The 18,282-nt window shown below is 39.6% G+C and overlaps 1 protein-coding gene across 4 annotated transcripts in view; it reads left to right on the top strand.

Annotated features, from left to right (window-relative positions):
• The first annotated feature begins 4,172 nt into the window (after window positions 1-4,172).
• The window catches only part of Znf638 (zinc finger protein 638), a 76,201-nt gene continuing 62,091 nt past the window's right edge, over window positions 4,173-18,282 (top strand). For 3 of the 4 annotated variants that reach the window (XM_090336727.1, XM_090336726.1, XM_090336725.1), the window contains exon 1: window positions 15,186-16,583. In XM_090336727.1, the coding sequence (XP_090192853.1) occupies window positions 15,270-16,583 (1,314 nt within the window). In that variant the 5' untranslated portion in view covers window positions 15,186-15,269. Of the gene's footprint in view, window positions 4,237-15,067; window positions 16,584-18,282 lie in introns of those variants that run through there. The other variant, XM_090336728.1, reaches the window with a different exon arrangement.

Genomic DNA, 18,282 nt, shown 5'->3' with positions numbered 1-18,282 from the left:
TGGAATTACCTTGATTTGTATAAAGTAGGTGAATGAACTTCTTAGGAGTTTCTCTTATTTAAAGAAAAGCCAGTGACTAGGAATACTAAGTGTATGTATAGAAATGTGTAAGTGACCTGTACCTTATAAAACTAATATATGTTAATAAAAATCTTTAAAAAATTAAGACAACTCAGACTGGGTTTGGTTGCTCACACCTGTAATCCCAGCTACTTGAGTGAAGATTGGGGGGATTATAGGGGCCAGTCTGGGCAAAAAAGTTAGCAAATCTCTCGATGAGCGATGAGCTAGATGTGGTGAAACGTAGGGAAAGTTCATAAGCAGCCAACCAGAGGGCTTGCTGACTCCACTTCACCTATGACAGATGCCTTATTGACCAAATAGCTGGATGACCACAACCAGGATCTGTACATTCCCCTGCAGGATCCCTGTCAACAGAATGCTGAGCAGGTAGTTAGGTGTTCTGGAGCTGATGAATTCAACACAAGGTGGCTAGACTGTTATTCTGATATGCAAACAAGCTAAGGTGGCAGAGGTATGGACAAACTGGAGAACTGGTCATAAAAATTCAAGCTGAAGATACTCAAATTTGAGCACCTTTCTTCCTGACTCCAAGCTTTGAACCTCAGTCTTCTACTTAGGTCTCAAGGAACCTTTCTTGTTGGGAGACTGCCTCTGTTGCTAAACTCCCTCATCACTGCATGGCTTGCTTCCTTAAGTGAATGGCAGAGAATCAACTGGAAAGGTTCTTGTTGGTTCTAATCCCATTGTTAGCATTCATTGGTTGTACTAAGGGACTTTCATTTGTAACATCCATTCATGCATACAGTTTAACCTGTCAACTTCCCCCCTTTATCACCCTTCCTTTTCCTCCTCCTCCTCCTCCTCCTCCTCCTCCTCCTCCTCCTCCTCCTCCTCCTCCTCTTCCTCCTCCTCCTCCTCCTCCTCCTCCTCCTCCTCCTCCTCCTCCTCCTCCTCCTCCTCCTCTTCTTCTTCTTCTTCTTCTTCTTCTTCTTCTTCTTCTTCTTCTTCTTCTTCTTCTTCTTCGTTGCCATCAGCAAAGCAGTTTGTGAATATAATGCATCTTGGTCAATCACTTGGCTCAAGTAGTAGAGAGAGCACCATTGAGTGAAAAGCTAAGCAAGATATGAGTGGTCCTGTTCAAGCCTAGTATCTGCATACACACACACACACACACACACACACACACACACACACACTAAAATATTACTTAAATTTACAGAGAGGACGATTTATGGAAAAATTATTTTTTTTATACATTTGGTAGAAGGCACATTTTTTTTTTTTTTTGCCAGTCCTGTGCTTAAACTCAGGGACTGAGCACTGTCCTTGATCTTTCTTAAGGCTGGAACTCTACCACTTGAGCCTACCGCACCATTTCTGGCTTTTTTCTATGTATGTGGTTCCAAGGAATTGAACCCGAGTCTTCGTGCATGCTAGACAAGTACTCTACCACTAGGCCCAAGAAGGCAGATTTTTTTGAAGTTATTTTTTGGGTTCTGGAGATGAAATCCATGACCTAGCACATGCTAGGCAAGGGCTCTACTTCTGTAATGTTTTTAGAAAGTATTCTGACATTTATTTAGTAAAAAGACTGGAACAGCTTCAGTGTTTCACAAGTTGATGGTGCAATTACACCATGAACATTATTCAAGTGGCTAAAAGAGAGGGTCAAATGATTTACTTTATGAAATACCAATTAACAGGCTAATGTATACCCATTATGGATGAAGAATGTTTCCCATTACATGTTTGTGTTTGTATATGATTTGTCCTGTTCCAGACATGAGATGGTAGTGATGTGAAGGCATACAATAAAGACTCAAACATGAGATGCCTTTCAATAATGGAAGACTTTAAAATATGATTCCAAGAAATTAGAACCATCAAGCAGGCATACACAATCACAGCGATGGGACTAGAGCCATGGTGTTTCCTGCTCTCTGGTAATCATTGTTATCTGTTCTCTTGGCACACATTGCTGCAGTAGCAAAGAAGCCTAGTTGAGAGAAGACTCTTGGAGCTAGAGGAGGCAATTTGAAGCTTGCAGACTTGAAGAAACAGCTTTTGGATTTGAGCTCTTCAGCTGAAGCTTTTAACGATCTTAACCAAGCCATTTTAGGGGCTGGTTTATTTACTAGCTTGTCTAAGCCATGTTGAGGATCTTGTTAGCTCATTTGAATATTAAAGTCACCAAATATCCACTTTGGGGTTGGCTCATTAGCATGTCTAAGTCACATTTGAACAGTTTAGAGTTGGCTTTTTGGCTACTTTAAGTCTTCGCTGAGAATCCTGTGGGCTCTGGAGAGGTTGATAGGCCATCTGGTCTTCAGACAGAGTGAGTGAAGTGTGGGTTGGATGGAAGTCACCAAGCCCTATGGGCTCGTTGCTTGAGAGCATGCCCTGTATTTTGCTGATAATCAATTTTTCCACCAAGTTACAGTTCATTGGCTGTGAGCATGTTATGTTTTCATGAATATAAAATAAGGCATGAAAGGAAACTCATCAAAATGTTACTTTTAGTTGTTTGGGGTTTAAGGAGAGTTTATTGACCTTTGTTGGTTTGGTCTGTTGCCACAAGCAGAAATTTTGATTTGAACAGAAAAATTCAGTATCTTTTTTTTTAAGATATTGGATTTTTTTGTCCAATCTTGGTGGCTCACACCTGTACACCAGAGTTATGTTCCAGAGACCCTGGTGATAGATAAAAGTTCTGGAAGTCACAGCATTACATAGTCATTCCTCCCTATATGCTACGGAGCTCCTGCAATAGGTGAGGGATTAAAAACAAGGTATTAAAAAACAAGCCATGATACAGTGAAGCTGCAATAAGTGAACTGCAATAGAGCAAGGGACGAGCAAGTAATCCTACTCTGGAGGCTGTTATCTAAGGATTGCACTTTGAAGCTAGCTGCGGAAAGAATGTCACAAGTCTCTCCAGTTAAGCACCAAAAAAGCCAGAAGTGGAATTGTGACTTTAGTGGTAGAGAGCTAGACTTGAACACAAAAGCTCAGGGGCAGTTTCAGGCCCTGAGTTAAAGCCTCAGGACCAGCACACACACACACACACACACACACACACACACACACACACACACACACACACACACACACACACAGATAGCTTAGCCTTTCTTGTACTTATTTTAATGTGAATATATTGACAGATAAAATTGATATGTGAGTCTCCACCTGGGTGGTATGAAGTAGTTGAGATCCGGGAAGCAGGGGTTGTGAGTTTGTCTAATAAGTGTAATGCTTGTAGCACTTAAAGCAAATAAAGCACTGGAGAAAAAAATTCTTTTTCGTTGCTAGGGCTCAAACACATACCCTTGCATGCTCAGCAGTACTACACCACTCAGCTACATCCCCCAGACCTGATTCTTCTGGCATTTGGAGTAGCCATGATATCCATCAATCACCATTGCTATAAGGGATGGGGTTGGGGAGAGAGTAAAGGCAAGTGTTTAATTTTTTTTTTTTTTTTTTTTTGCCAGTCCAGGGCCTGGGCACTGTCCTTGGGGTTTTTCAAGGCTAGAGGTCTACCATTTGAGCCACAGCACCATTTCTGGCTTTTTTTTTTTTTTTTAAACTCGGTCTGGTCTGGGTGCTGTCCTGAGCTCGCTCGCTCGCGCGCGCGCTCTCTCTCTCTCTCTCTCTCTCTCTCTCTCTCTCTCTCTCTCTCTCTCTCTCTCTCTCTCTCTCTCTCTCTCTCTCTCTCTCTCTCTGTGTGTGTGTGTGTGTTCAAGGCTAGCGCTTTACCACTTGAGCTATAGTTGCCGTCCTCAGATCTCAGCCTCTTGAGCAGATTTGTAATCCTAGGAATAATGCCCCTATGACTTTTTAAAACAAAACCAAACCTTTATCTATACAAAACACTGAGGGAATAGGACCAAGGAAGACTGTGAAGAGATGATGATTCAGAGCCCAGCACAGCTTGTGATTTGGTTTAGACGTAGGACAGGCCGCTGAGCCCGCTCCCGCTCGCGCGCGCCCCCTCCCGGAAGCAGGCTGCTCTAGCTCTTGTCCGCGCCCGGGGCGAGCGCGGAGCCGAAGGTACGCAGGCGCTGGGAGTAGACGAAGGCTCGCTGGGCTGGGAGACGCGCATGCGTATAGCTCTGCGTAGGCGGTAGCTTCTTCGGCACGCGACTGGAGACAGAGTGCTAAAACTGTGTGGGGCGCGAATGGGATACCGCTGTTAGTCGGTAGGCATAGGTAGGACCGCTGCATTGTGGGGAGCAGAGGGCCGAAAAGCGGGGGCCCGAGGTGTGGGGGTCCCCAGCCGTTCCTCGGAGGTCCCGACTATTGTATGTGTGTCGCAGCGGCGGCGCACAAAATGGCGGCCGGCAGCCGGCGAGGGCGGGAGGAGCTGGGGACCCCCACGGTGGGAAGGGTAGCTGGGCGGCCGGCTCCGCTGTTGGTGGCCTCGCCGCCCCGAGGGCCGGGCAGGGCGCTCGGGTCGGGAGCTGGGATCTCGGGTCGGGAGGAGCCTCTTGACGCCGCTGCTCCGGACCTGGGAGAGAGAAGAGCCCCGGCACGGCAGCCCCTTCCCCACCGGCGCTGGGCCTGCGGAGGCGCTGCGGGGCCTGACAGCCCGGGAGAGGGGGCCGGGAGGGAGCGGCCAGGCCCTCGGGCCCCGAGGGGCGGCGGAGCTGTGGCCCAGCCCTTTGGCCCGCGTCGTGGTGTCGGAAGCCTGGGGAGTAGAGCTTGTTTGTGTTTGGGCCGGGGAGTTCGGGGTGAGCGAACGCTGTGCTTCTGCTGCCGGGAGGGCCGGGTTCCCGTGCCTACCTGCTGAGGGCACGGGAGCCGCGGGGACGTCACCTCTGGCGTGCGGCGGGCTCGCCCGCATTTCCACATTTCCTAGCGGACCCCCAGTAATTCGTTTGTGTGACTTCTAGCTTGGGGCCCCGTTCTGATACATACCGCAAGTGTGTGCCGCGTACTCGATTCCTTGACATTTGAAACATCTTGGGTGGTTTGAGGGGACTGCGGAGCGAGGCTTCCGTTTTGACAAAATCATTAATTGAGCTAGACCGTGGGAGCGGCCTTAAACTTAAAAATGCTTCTCTTAGACCAAAGTTGGGCTGAGGTTGGGGGAAGGAATAGTCAACATGAAGGAGTTCTGAAGAAAAACTTTAACTTGGATCCATTGGCTCATGTTGATTCAAATTCTTTTTCTAATCACTGTTGGAATTGTGTATCAGAAATTTCTCCCCTTTTTTTCATGTTACAAAAGCTAACCTAGTTTTCAGTTGTGTTTACTGATTCAGATTTGGAATTTTTAAATGATAACCTGGAATACACACACACAGTTTAAGGAAGTTTACTTGGAAAAATATATAATCAGGTTACTTCAAAATTGTTTTAAAAACTTTTAATTATTAGACATTCTAGGTTTAGTGAGCTTATGGTACCTTTTTTCTTTTTTTTTAACAACATTTGACAGCGCTTGTATATTTTACATTCTCATGTTTTTACGAACTCGTTTTGAAAATGTGTATTGCCTTATATATTGGTTGCATTTAAGTTTTACATATTTGCATTTTGTATGAGATATGTACAGTACAGCAGAAACACTTGTCCTAAAGTTCTCATCGGTCATCACTTTCTGGCTTTTTACTACTGTTATGGTGATCTCTGGAAATTTTGTTTTTATGTAGAAGTAACAAATGGTTTAGTGGGAAACAGAATAGGCTTTGAAATTAGATCTGGGTTTGAATTACTGTTTTCCTTTGTACTATATTTATGACACTTTGGGTAAATTATTTTAGTCTGTCTGAACTTTTGTCTATCTGTAAAGTGTTGATAATACAACTTGCTTGGGATTTTTTTTTTTGGTGAATATTGAAACAATGTTTGGAAAGTTCCTATCCCACTGGCACATAGCTAAGGAATTTTTAGCTATTAATCTTAAATTTTAAAATGATTAGGCAATATCTTCTGATGAAAAATTGTGGCCTTGGATAGCTTAAAACTGGATGTTGATGGCTTACATTTATTTATTTGCCTGTCCTGGGCTTGAACTCTCGGCCTGGACACTGTCCCTGAGCCTCTCTGTGCTCAAGGCTATCTCTCTACTACTTGGTATGTGGTAATGAGGAATTGAACCCAGGGCTTCATGCTTGCTAGGTAAGCACTCTCTCACTAGGCCAGCCTACCTGGCTGGTTTACACTTATTTATAATCCTAACTATTCCAAAGGCTGAGATCAGAAGATGACAGTTTGAAGCCAGCCTGGCCAGGAATTTTTGTGTCCCTACCAAAGAGCTGGAAATGGAGTTCTGGCTCAAGTGGTAGAGTACTAGCCTTGAACAGAAAAACCTCAGGGATAGCACTCAGGCCCTGAGTTCAGTATCCAGAGCTGAAAGATCATCTCACTTTATTTTTATGCTTCTATAAACTTTATACTTGCTTATCATGCACTTACCAAATATAATAATGTATTCCCATAGTTACGGTAGTTTTTAAATCTTAAGTGACTGGTAGGATATTGATAAATGAATTCAGCAGTTACCAAGGTCGAGTCTCTAATTTATGCTTTCTATTTTGCCTTAATATATATTGATATTTGAACAAATTGTTCATTTTTTTTTTTTTTGCCAGTCCTGGGCTTGAGCTCAGGGCCTGAGCACTGTCCTTGGACTTTCTCAAGGCTAGCACTCTACCACTTGAGCCTCAGCACCATTTCCGGCTTTTGTCTATGTATGTGGTACCAAGGAATCGAACCCGGGTCTTTGTGCATGATAGGCAAGCACTTTAACCACTAGGCCAAACTCCCGGCCCTATTTTTTAACTTCTTAAAAATCAAAATCTAGTTGTTATTCTACACTTGCAGTTTTTTAAATACTTTTTCTGTCTTATTTCCATATTTTACATTTTTTAAAATTTTGAAGTAGTTTTCCCATTATCTATACCAGGTGAAAGTTGTCAACATTTCTTTTGTACTTTTCACTTTTTTTTCCATATACTTTTCATTCTTTTAAAAATAGGTTTTGTTTTTTAACATTTTTTTCTTTTGACTTTTTTTTTTTTTTTTTTTTTTGCCAGTCCTGGGCTTGGGCTCAGGGCCTGAGCACTGTCCTTGGACTTTCTCAAGGCTAGAGCTCTACCACTTGAGCCTCAGCACCACTTCCGACTTTTTGCTATGTATGTGGGGTATCGAGGAATCAAACCCGGGTCTTCGTGCATGCTAGGCAAGCACTTTACCACTAGGCCAGACTCCCGGCCCCTTGACTTTTTTTTTTTTAAATAGTGTCTTGCAGCTGGGTTTTGGTGGCTCTTGCTTTTAATCCAAGCTGTTCAAGAGGCTGAGAACTTGATGATTGAGGTTTGAAGGAGCTGGGGCAGAAAGTCCATGAGACTTTTTTTTTTGGTCAGTCATGGGGCTTGAACTCGGCCTAAGCACTGTTCCTAAGCTTTTTAGCTCAAGGCTACCGCCCTACTCTTGGGCCTGGGTGTTGTCCCTGAGCTCTTTAGTTCAAGGCTACCACTGTACCCCTTGATCCACAGCCCCATTTCCCCTTTTCTAGTGCTTAATTGGAGATAAGAGTCTCATGTTCTTTAGTGCCTGGGCTGGCTTTGAACTGAGATACTCAGATCTCAGTCTCCTGAGTAGCTAGGATTACAGGCCTGAGCCACTATATCCGGCAAGTCTTCGAGACTGTTTTCTCCAGTAAATCATTCAGAAAAAGCCTGAAGTGACTCTGTGGCTCACCTTGAGCAAAAGAAGCTCAGGGACAGGCCCTGCGTTCAAGCTCTAGGACATTCAAAAATAAAGCAAAAACTCAACAAAAAACAGGGTTTTGCCTTGTAGTTCAGGCTGGCCTCAAACTTGAAATCCTCCTGCCTCAGTCTCCCAAGTACTAGGTTTAGGTGTGTGGATCTTACTCTTATTAGTCAGTATGGGGCTTGAACCCTGGGCCTGGGCTCTGTCCTTGAGCTCTTCAGCTCAAGTCTAATGCTCTACCACTTTGAGCCACTGTGCCACTACAGTTTTTTTTCTGGTGGTTAATTGGAGATAAATGTCTCATGGACTTTCCTATCCAGGCAGGCTTTGAACTGTAATCTCAGATCTCCTGGAGTAGCTAGTGTTACAGGTGTGAGCCACCGGTGCTAGGTTTAACTTTTATTTTTGCCAGTCATGGGGACTGAACTCAGGGCCTGAGCACTGTCCTTGGGCTTTCTCAAGGCTAGAACTCAACCACCTGAGCCACAGCACCACTTCTAGCTTTTTTCTATGTATGTGATACCGAGGAATTGAACCCCGGTCTTTGTGCATGCTAGGCAAGCACTCTTAACACTAGGCCAAATTCCATCCCCCGTTTAACTTTTTTAATAGAAGATTTGAAATACATATCAAGTAGAACTATATAATTATTAACCCATATACTCAACCACCCAGCCTCAATAATTAGGAGCTTATGTTCAGTCTTTATCTCTACTCTCCACTCTAATTTTATGTAAATGTCATTTTAGTTATATTGATACATAGCTCAAATTCTTTGCTAAAAATATTTAGGAAAACACATTTTTTGTAAAATGGTCATAATAATTATATTAATGACCAGTAATGACTAATACTTTCTTAATATCAAATATACACAATGATAATTCCTGCCAAACTCCCAGCTGGAGCAATTTTAAAAAATAGTTGCAATTCAGTTGTTTGATGTATCTCTTACGCCTTTTAAAGCTCCTCACCTACATTTTCCTATTTGAGGAAAAACTTGCACTTTATATTATGTTTTGCTTTATCAGTATCTGAATCAGTGAATTTTGATATGCCTTTAAATGTTTTCAATCATTCTCAATTCGGCATTACCGAAAAAATGATGAAAGCGATGAACTAATTTTTATTTCTAATATATTGTAAATTTAAAATTTACTCATATATTAATAAAAGAAGCAAATACTTGCTTCTTAAGTAAAACATTTTGTCTTTACCTAACATTTTGATCACCTATTACAACTCCTAATGACATTCTGAGTGAGTACTCTTTTTATACTCATTTTCAATTGATGAAATGAGCTTGGGTTAATCTATTTACTTAGGATCACATGGGTTTGTAAGCAGCAGAACTAGAATTAAAACACTAAATATAGGTTCAGAGTTAAAAATTTGCTATACTACGTCTTTAAAGTTACTAAGTGTTAAATTTTACTTATGGGAGTAAACCAGTTTTGCATGAACTCATTCACTGGCATCCCTCCTAACAGGGTGGGTATGTTCAAATCAGTGGAAATTTCTCTAAAGATTAGATTATTATGGGTTTCGTAATGGGGATGACTAACCTTAAGTAGTTAAGTTTGGTACATGATGTAGACAAGAAAGGGCCAAATCCAAAAATGTGTTTGGGGCTGATGCTGTGTTTATTATTTTGCTGTTTTCTGTCTTTTCTTATACTTGTTTAAATCTCCTTAACCTCTTAAGAAGTTTTGTCCCCAGTGTTGTACATGGTGGTTGGACCACTGAGGACTTTTGAATGAATTTAAGCTCTTGAGTGATAACAGGATTTTATTATTTCTCTCTTCTTTACACACACACACACACACACCCCACTTTTTTCTGCTTATGATTTGATAGTAAGTTGCAGATGAGATCATTCATCTCTAAATATTTTAGTGTGTATTTTCCAAGAATAGAATGTTTTATATTGTAGTTATCTACTTTAATAAATTTGACATGGATAAAATGGTATAAATGTTCTTATTCTGATTTTGTCATTTCATTTATAGTGTTCTTCATCACAGCTCCTCCACCTCCAGTACAGAAATCAGTTTAGGATCAGGTACTGCATTTAGTTGTTAAGTCTCTTTTGTCTTTCTGAATCTGAAACGTAACTAGCTGCCCTTTCATAAACTTGACATTTTGAAAAATATAATCTGCTTTGTTCTTTTCTGATAGAACATTTTTGTTTGTATGATATTTCCTCTTGATTATAGTTCAGATTATTTATCTCTGCATAGAAAGATCACATAAATAATGATAGGTTCTTAAGATATCAAATTGGGGCCAGAACCATTGGCTCACATCTGCAATCCTAGCTACTACTGAGGCTGAGATTTGAGGATCATAGTTCAAAGCCAGCCCGGGCACTAAAGTCTGTGAGACTCTTATCTCCAGTTAACCATCAGAAGTGGCTCTAAGGCTCAAGGGATAGAGTGCTAGCCGTGAGCTGAAGAAAGTCCTTTGTTTATATTAGTACCAAACCTACTAAAAGATGCTCCATCAGAACTGAGGGTATATAAGTGGAATAGTAGATTCCATAAGTTACTTGGATCCGTTTTCTTTTATCCCATTGCTTGAGTTGGGGTTTTTCATGTGAAATATGCTGGTATCAGGTTGGTTTTAGACAATTTCCTCCTTTTCATCCTTGATTTATTTTAAAAAATATGTATATTGTTGACTTGCTTTGAGAGATCAAAGCCATGTAATATTTGCATTCCATGAAATATTCCCATATCCTTTATATCCTCATTGTACATAACCCCTTAACGGTAACTAGCCTAATTGTATATTCTGTTTTGTATCCTGTTAGGAGTTTGGACATTTACATAACACATTCACTTAGATTAGATATGTTTACATGAAGTTTTGAAACCTATTTAGGCAAGGGGGAACATTTTTGGTCCAATACCCTTTATGAAAACAACAACAAAAAAAGATAACCAAATTTGACAGGGAGGGCAAAGATGCACTTAGAAATGGATGTTGACTGTCTTCAGTACCTCATGGTCCTATTGCTATTGCTTACAATGCCGTTGCTTGTTTTCTTAATAAGGCGGTATATATGGCTGTCAGCAGCATTTGAATTTTATAAACATTCACCAGTCTTTATATTTCTACTTTATAAAACATCACATGGATTACATATTCCAATTTGAGTTGGATGGTTTTTCTTGAAATAAACTTTTATATTTATTGTGAGTGGCAAGGTAGGCCGAATTCGGGAGAGTATCACTTACAATTAATAAAACATTCTGATATAGAAACTCAAGTATGTATAGCACATAATTTTTATAAATGTGTGATATGTATTTCAAAAATTGTTTTCTTGAAAATAATATTAAATCATTGCTACTTGAAGTTGTTAATGCCTGGTTCTTAAAAAATGATCGGTTCCTTTCATTGTACATTAACACTTGTCTTTCATTTTCTTCAAGTCTGAAGTCATATTTATCCATCCTTTTTAAGTGTCAGTAATGTTTATAATTCCTTTATTATGGCAAAAATTTTTTTAATTATCTGTTTTTTTTGCTTTCTTTGACCATTTCCTTAAAAGTGTCACATTTTTTTTGTATTTTAAAAATCTTGTGTATTCTCTACATTCATGACATCTTAATTGTGACTTACATGTCTTTTGTGCGATATGAAAGAACGAATTCACTGATAAAAAGAGTGGGTTGAGTTGACTCATCTTGTAGGGAAGATAAGCAAATTGAGTGTTAGATTGAGGAAAGCACACAATGCATTTTAGTCTTTGTGATTGAACAGTTAGACTTTGAGTTAACTGACTGCTTTAGTAACTGTATTCCCTAACAAAAGTAAGTAAAGTTGTGTATTCAGAGACAGTGCTCCAACAAAGCAACATCAAATGAAGTATGTGTATGTATGACTAGAAAGCTAAAAGGATATAAAGTTAATGGTTTTCTCTTTTTGGTAAATTTAGAAAATTACTTTCTGTATGTTGTTTTTTTTTTTTTTGTATGTATGTGGTACCAAGGAATCGAACCGGGTCTTCGTGCATGCTAGGCAAGCACTTTAACCACTAGGCCAAACTCCTGGCCCTTTCTGTATGTTTTAAGATGGCTTTTCTCTTTTTGTCTGGGAAGGGAAATGTAATGATAATTAGAAAAAGAGTGTTGAATATTGTCAAAGTACATTATGAACATATGAGAAAATATAATGAAGTATATAATTTGTACAATTAATACATGTTAATAAAGTTATAAAAAAGCTATAAAATAAATTTACATGTTATATGTATTGAATATTACATGAAAAAGCACAAGGGCAGATGTAGGTTCTATTGTGATCTTGTTCTTAGTTGTGCTATAAAATGTTACTTCTTTGTAAACTAAATTCCTTTTGCTCTTTGGGTTGTTATGGAAGCTTAAATAAGATTACTATTAAGTGTTTTATTAATCCATGAAAAACCCTTCATGCTTGCTTCAGGAATGTACTTTTCTGCTATTAGTTCCTAAAAGAATGATTAGTATTGACATACTGAATTTTTTTAGTTTTAAAAAGGACATTAAAGAGTTTTAAATTGGTATTCAACAAAATAATTCAAATGTTTTGTAACCATTACATATCCTGGTTTTGAAAAATAGTAGATGTAGGAAAATGTAAGTTGAAAATAGCACATGGACTAGCGAATATAGCTCAGTGGTTCAGTTCTTGCCTAGCATAATTGAGGCCTTTCATTTAATTGCTAGCTTCCCTTAAAAAAAAATATATATATGTATTTATCTGGCACCAGTGGCTCATGGCTGTAATCCTAGCTGAGAGGCTGAGATCAGGAGGACATGGTTTGAGGACAGCCTGAGCAGAAAAGTTCATGACATCCCTTCTCAGCTTATAGCTGTGTGCCTCTCATTCTAGCTATTTGGGATACTAAGATTGGGAGCATTGCAGTTCCAGGCTAGGTAGGACAGAAAAGTTTGCAAGATTCCATTGTAATAGAAAGAAGCTAGGTATAGTGGTGAGTACTAGTCAACTAACAACGGGAAGCCTAAATAGGCTGCTTGTGGTCTAAATGTGAAGCTGAGCAGGAAGCATCTCAAAATGACCAGCATATAATATAATAAAAGACTAGAGACATCATTCAGTAGTAGATTGCATAGTATGTTCTTACCTGGTAAGTGTGAGGCCCTGAGTTCATACCCCAGTATCCCCAGTATTGCCAAAATATACCCCCCCCAAAAAAAAGGGCTCAAATGGCACAGTTCCAGTTTCATGGAATGAAGTTTGTAAATCTTTTCCTCTCCAACCACATGCATACACACATATACAAAATAAGACAATATATCATAATAGTTTACACTTAGTCATAAGTATATTTGAAAATAGTCTGCCTATTTTGTCCACACAGAATATTTTGAGGCTGTGCTCAAGTGATTCTAAATAGTGACACCCAAACTGACAGTACAAAATAAAATGTCCATTTATCACATACTGATAAGTACATCTTTAGGAGGCATTATTAACATTGTTGACATTAAACTGTTTGAAGAGATCATTTATATGAGCACAAAAATATGTTATTAAGCACTTGTGTTCAAGGTGCTAGAGATTGATTTTGTAGAATGAATCAAGTGAGCACTTGAGGTTTTTCTTTCTTTTTTTTGCCAGTCTTGGGCTTGAGCTCAGGGCTTGAGCACTGTCCTTGGACTTTCTCAAGGCTAGAGCTCTACCACTTGAGCCTCAGCACCACTTCTGGCTTTTTTGTATGTATGTGGTACCAAGGAATCGAACCCGTGTCTTCGTGCATGCGAGGCAAGCAGTTTAACCACTAGGCCAAACTCCTGGCCCCTCTTTTTTCTTTTTAAACAGGAAAATAAAGAGGAATGGGAAGGGAAGAATAGAGGCAAAAACCTAGCTGGAGTGTCCAATAGAACTAGCAAAATAGAGATTGTCTCTATATCTTGACTAAGAAATAAAAAAGAATGAGATACTCTGTACTTTATAGGACTCTGCTCTGTAACCTGTGTTAAAGAACTCTGTTTTACTCCCACTGATAGAGTGATGTGAGGCTCATCATCCCACACGAGTGTTATAAGAAAAGTGTGCTTTTATAAATTATGTTGGCCACATGAAAAAAGGAATGGAGAATATTAGTTAGATAAAGGTCATTTCCTGACTACATTAACATTTCACTAATATGAATAAATAAAGCATATCGGTCTATCTCTATCTGAAATTGAACTAGTGAGAGTTAGTGATCAGCAGATAAGATCGACAGTATTTTCATTAGCAGACATTGGTGTCTCAAGACCTCACATTGCCCATTAGGTGTAGAAATAGGGACTTCACGAAGAGGCATAAGGCACACATCCATATACATAATGTGTATTTTTCTAAAATGGAAGATAGTTGGTCAGTGGTTGCTGACCTTGGTCCTGAATGGTGGTTAAAGGATTCCTTGTATAAGTTCCTTGGAGTGGATTTGTACAGTGCTTTGCAGAACGGTCAGCAACATGACAACAGTCTAGAAACTGTAACATACTATTGCTAACATGTGTTAGCATGTTAAGAACCAAACAACCTCTAGTGGAAATGTTAGCCTTGGACTTGTCTACATGTTAATTTTTCTGTGTATTAGTGTTATGTTTAGGACAGTAACTCAATATCAGTTAACCATATATTTTGCCTGTGCTTTCACTATGGGTCAATTTAAGAAGGGTAATCAGTTTTATTACATATATTGTTGTCTGTTATCACTTCCGTGCTGTGTGTTGTCAGACTCTAATAAGTTATTGGCAAATTTTACCGTATAAGAAACAACTTTTATATTAGTAATGTAAGTATATTTTAGTTGCCATATAGAATTATATACATACAAAGACTGATTGACAGGAAGAAAATGTCTTGCCAAATAAGTCTTATAAAACATTCAAGTTACAGTTCTTTCATTTGTTTCTATGTATGATTACATACATACCAATTGTGTGTTCATAGCTAAATATTTTAATACCTTCATCTTTTTTTTCTAGTATTAAAGCATGAAATAAATCCTCACTGTGTTTCAAGATTATTTAAAAGGACTTGTAATCACAACTCAGCACCTAGGACAGCACCCAGTGCAACACAATACACATGAACTCTGGCTTGAGGTTTGGGGGTTTGTGTTCTGCATTCGGGAATTAAAAGAAGAGAAGAAAATTTTAGGGAGAAATTTAAATTCTTGTAAGCCCTTACTCTAAAAGTATATGAAATACAAAATGATTTCATGGCTTGATTTCAAAATGTTTTACACTGGCTGTAGAACCCACTTCATGAAGTAGTTTGATTTAAAATGATCTAATATTTGTGTTTTAACTTTCAGCTTTGTGTTATTCTTGGAAAATTTCGCACCACTTGTGAATTCCTTGAACCTGGGCATTGCAAACCCACTTCTGTTGGGCCCATCTCCTTTGCACTTTGCTCAGATTAAGACTCAGTTGGCGCTTCAGCAGCTGAATGCCGTTGCCTCACATGGTTCAACACCACCTTATACTTTATTAAATCAGGCATTCTTGAAAGTAGCCATGTCCAGACCCAGGTTTAATCCTCGAGGAAACTTTCCACTTCAAAGGCCACGAGCACCTAACCCTTCTGGGATGAGGCCTCCAGGACCATTTATGAGGCCTGGATCTATGGGTCTTCCAAGATTTTACCCAGCAGGGAGAGCCCGGGGAATTCCACACAGATTTGCTGGTCATGAATCTTATCAGAACATGGGACCACAGAGAATGAGTGTTCAGGTAACTCAACACCGAACTGATCCAAGATTGACCAAAGAAAAATTGGATTTTCATGAAGCACAACAAAAGAAGGGAAAGCCTCATGGTAGCCGGTGGGATGATGAGCCTCAAATATCTCCATCAGTGGGAGTAAAACAGAGTTCTGTAACACAGGTTACAGAGCAGAGTCCTAAAGTACAGAGCCGTTATACAAAAGAGAGTGCCTCAAGTATCTTAGCAAGTTTTGGATTATCTAATGAAGATCTAGAAGAACTTAGTCGCTATCCTGATGAACAGCTAACTCCTGAAAATATGCCAATAATTTTAAGGGATATAAGAATGAGAAAAATGGGGCGTCGATTACCTAATTTATCTTCTCACAGCAGAAATAAAGAAATGCTTGGTAGTGAAACAGTTTCAAGTAATGTGATTGATTATGGGCATGCAAGCAAATATGGCTACACAGAAGATCCACTTGAAGTACGTATTTATGATCCTGAAATTCCAACTGATGAGATCAAGAATGAATTTCGGTCACAGCAAAGCATTTCTGCATCTGTTCCTACTCCAAATGTTATATGTAATTCTATGTTTCCTGTTGAAGATGTATTTCGCCAGATGGACTTCCCCAGCGAGTCCTCCAGTAATCAGTCATTTTTCCCAGTTGAGAGTGGAACCAAGATATCAGGCTTACATATTTCAGGACAGTCAGTCCTTGAACCTGTAAAATCCATCAGCCAACCCATTAGCCAAACAGTTAGCCAGACCATGAGTCAGTCTCTAATTCCTCCATCTATGAATCAGCAACCTTTTTCATCTGAAATAATTTCAGCTGTAAACCAGCAAGAACAGATCCCACATAAACCTGTGATTAATTCAGCTAATGTACATGTTGGATCAAGAGGAAGTAAAAAGAATTACCAATCTGAGACTGATATTCCCATTCGGTCTCCCTTTGGGATTGTTAAAGCATCATGGCTACCAAAGTTTTCACATGCTGATGCACAGAAGATGAAGAGACTTCCAACTCCTTCAATGATGAATGATTATTATGCAGCATCTCCAAGAATATTTCCACATTTGTGTTCTCTGTGTAACGTAGAATGTAGTCATTTAAAGGTGAGTGTTTTTAAAGATCACTGTATGCTGCTCAGCGTCCACGTTTTCTCTAAATTCTGATATGTATGCTGGTGTTAAAAAGAGACATTAAGGAAATGACAAATTAAGTGTTTTCATTGCAAATCTTGGTGTTTAATTGAAACCTTATGAAGCTATGACCGTATTACTGGAATTGAGTGTTAGATTTTTCTTTTTTACTTGTGTCATTGGGCATATCACATAGTTGTCCATTTATTTTGAATTTTGAGTTATCCTACATATGCAACATGAAATTTATATAACAAACTTTGTATTCATAACACAATACTACATAAGGTATGTTTAAGATCTGTTTGCATGCAAATATGAAGACTTGGTATAATCTGTTTGTAGTGGATACTTAAAAGATAGTGTATTATATAGCCTTGCACATACCTGTTTGGAGCTAAAGATATATACTGTTTAAACTGCTTTCTGATTTTGTATGGGTCAGTGATTTTTATTTTGTGGTGCTTCTCAAGGAAGAACTTCATGAAATAATTTCATAGCAAAGATGAATCATGATGCACTAATTTATGGAAATGTGAAAAGAATATCTTTTTAAATAAGCATTAGTACTTTCTTGGTTAGTGTAGATAGAAGGAAATACTTTTCAGAGCTGATGGAAAGTTGGTATAGAATATAAATCTATATTGATAGAGATTTTCAAGTAAATTTTACTTATATATTTGAAAACATATATTCTTCTGTTTGTTATAATTTATAGATCTAGGTGATTATTAGGTGAGGAAGGAATGTAAAAGTTTTATTCAAGGCCATATCCTGTAATTGGTTTGAAAAGGCTTAAAAAATCTGTAGGCAGCCGGGTGCGGTAGCTCATGTCTGTAATACTAGCTACTCAGGAGGTTGAGTACTGAAGAACAAAGTTCAAAGCCAGCCCTGGCATAAAAGGACTTGAGACTTGTCTCCAGTTGACCTCTAGAAAACGAGAAATGGGGCTGTGGCTCAAGGGGTAGGGCAGTAGCCTTGAACTGAAGAGTTCAGGGACAACACCCAGGCCTAGGGGTAGAGCTTTGAGCTGAAGAACTCAGGACAGTGCCCAGACCAAGTTCAAGCCCCATGACCTCCCCCACCCCAAAAAATCTGTAGGCAGCTGAACACAGGTGGATCATGCATATAACCCTAGCTACTTAGGAGGCTGAGATCTGAGGATCATGGTTTGAAGCTAACTGGGGCAGAAAAGTCTGTGAAACTCTTATCTCCACTAAGGACTCAGAAAAAGTTGGAAGTGATGCTGTGTGCAGAGCACTAGCCTTGAGTGCAGAGATTCAGGGGCAGTACCCAGGCCCAGAGGTCAAACCCCTGGACCAGGAAAAAAAAATCTGTTCCATTTATTCTCCATACCTTATCTCCCCATTTCAATGCTGCCCCTTTATTCTCTTTTATCTGCTCATCAAGTTTGAGTCAAAACTCTGATACCTAAATTTGTTGCTCTTGAATTAAGGTTAACTCTAGCATAAGAATACAACATTCTGGACAGGGATTGTAGCTCAGTGAGAGCGTGAATGCTTAGAACATGTCAGGTCCTGGGGCCGGGAGTTTGGCCTAGTGGTTAAAGTGCTTGCCTAGCATGCATGAAGACCCAGGTTCAATTCCTCGGTACCACATACATAGAAAAAAGCCGGAAGTGGTGCTGAGGCTCAAGTGGTAGAGCGCTAGC

Source organism: Megascapheus bottae, chromosome 7 (genome assembly GCF_031878675.1).
Source record: "Megascapheus bottae isolate mThoBot1 chromosome 7, mThoBot2.hap1, whole genome shotgun sequence".
In the NCBI taxonomy this organism is placed as follows: domain Eukaryota; kingdom Metazoa; phylum Chordata; class Mammalia; order Rodentia; family Geomyidae; genus Megascapheus; species Megascapheus bottae.
The sequence above is the reverse complement of the archived record's forward strand: the minus strand, read 5'-3'. Positions and strand labels throughout refer to the sequence as shown.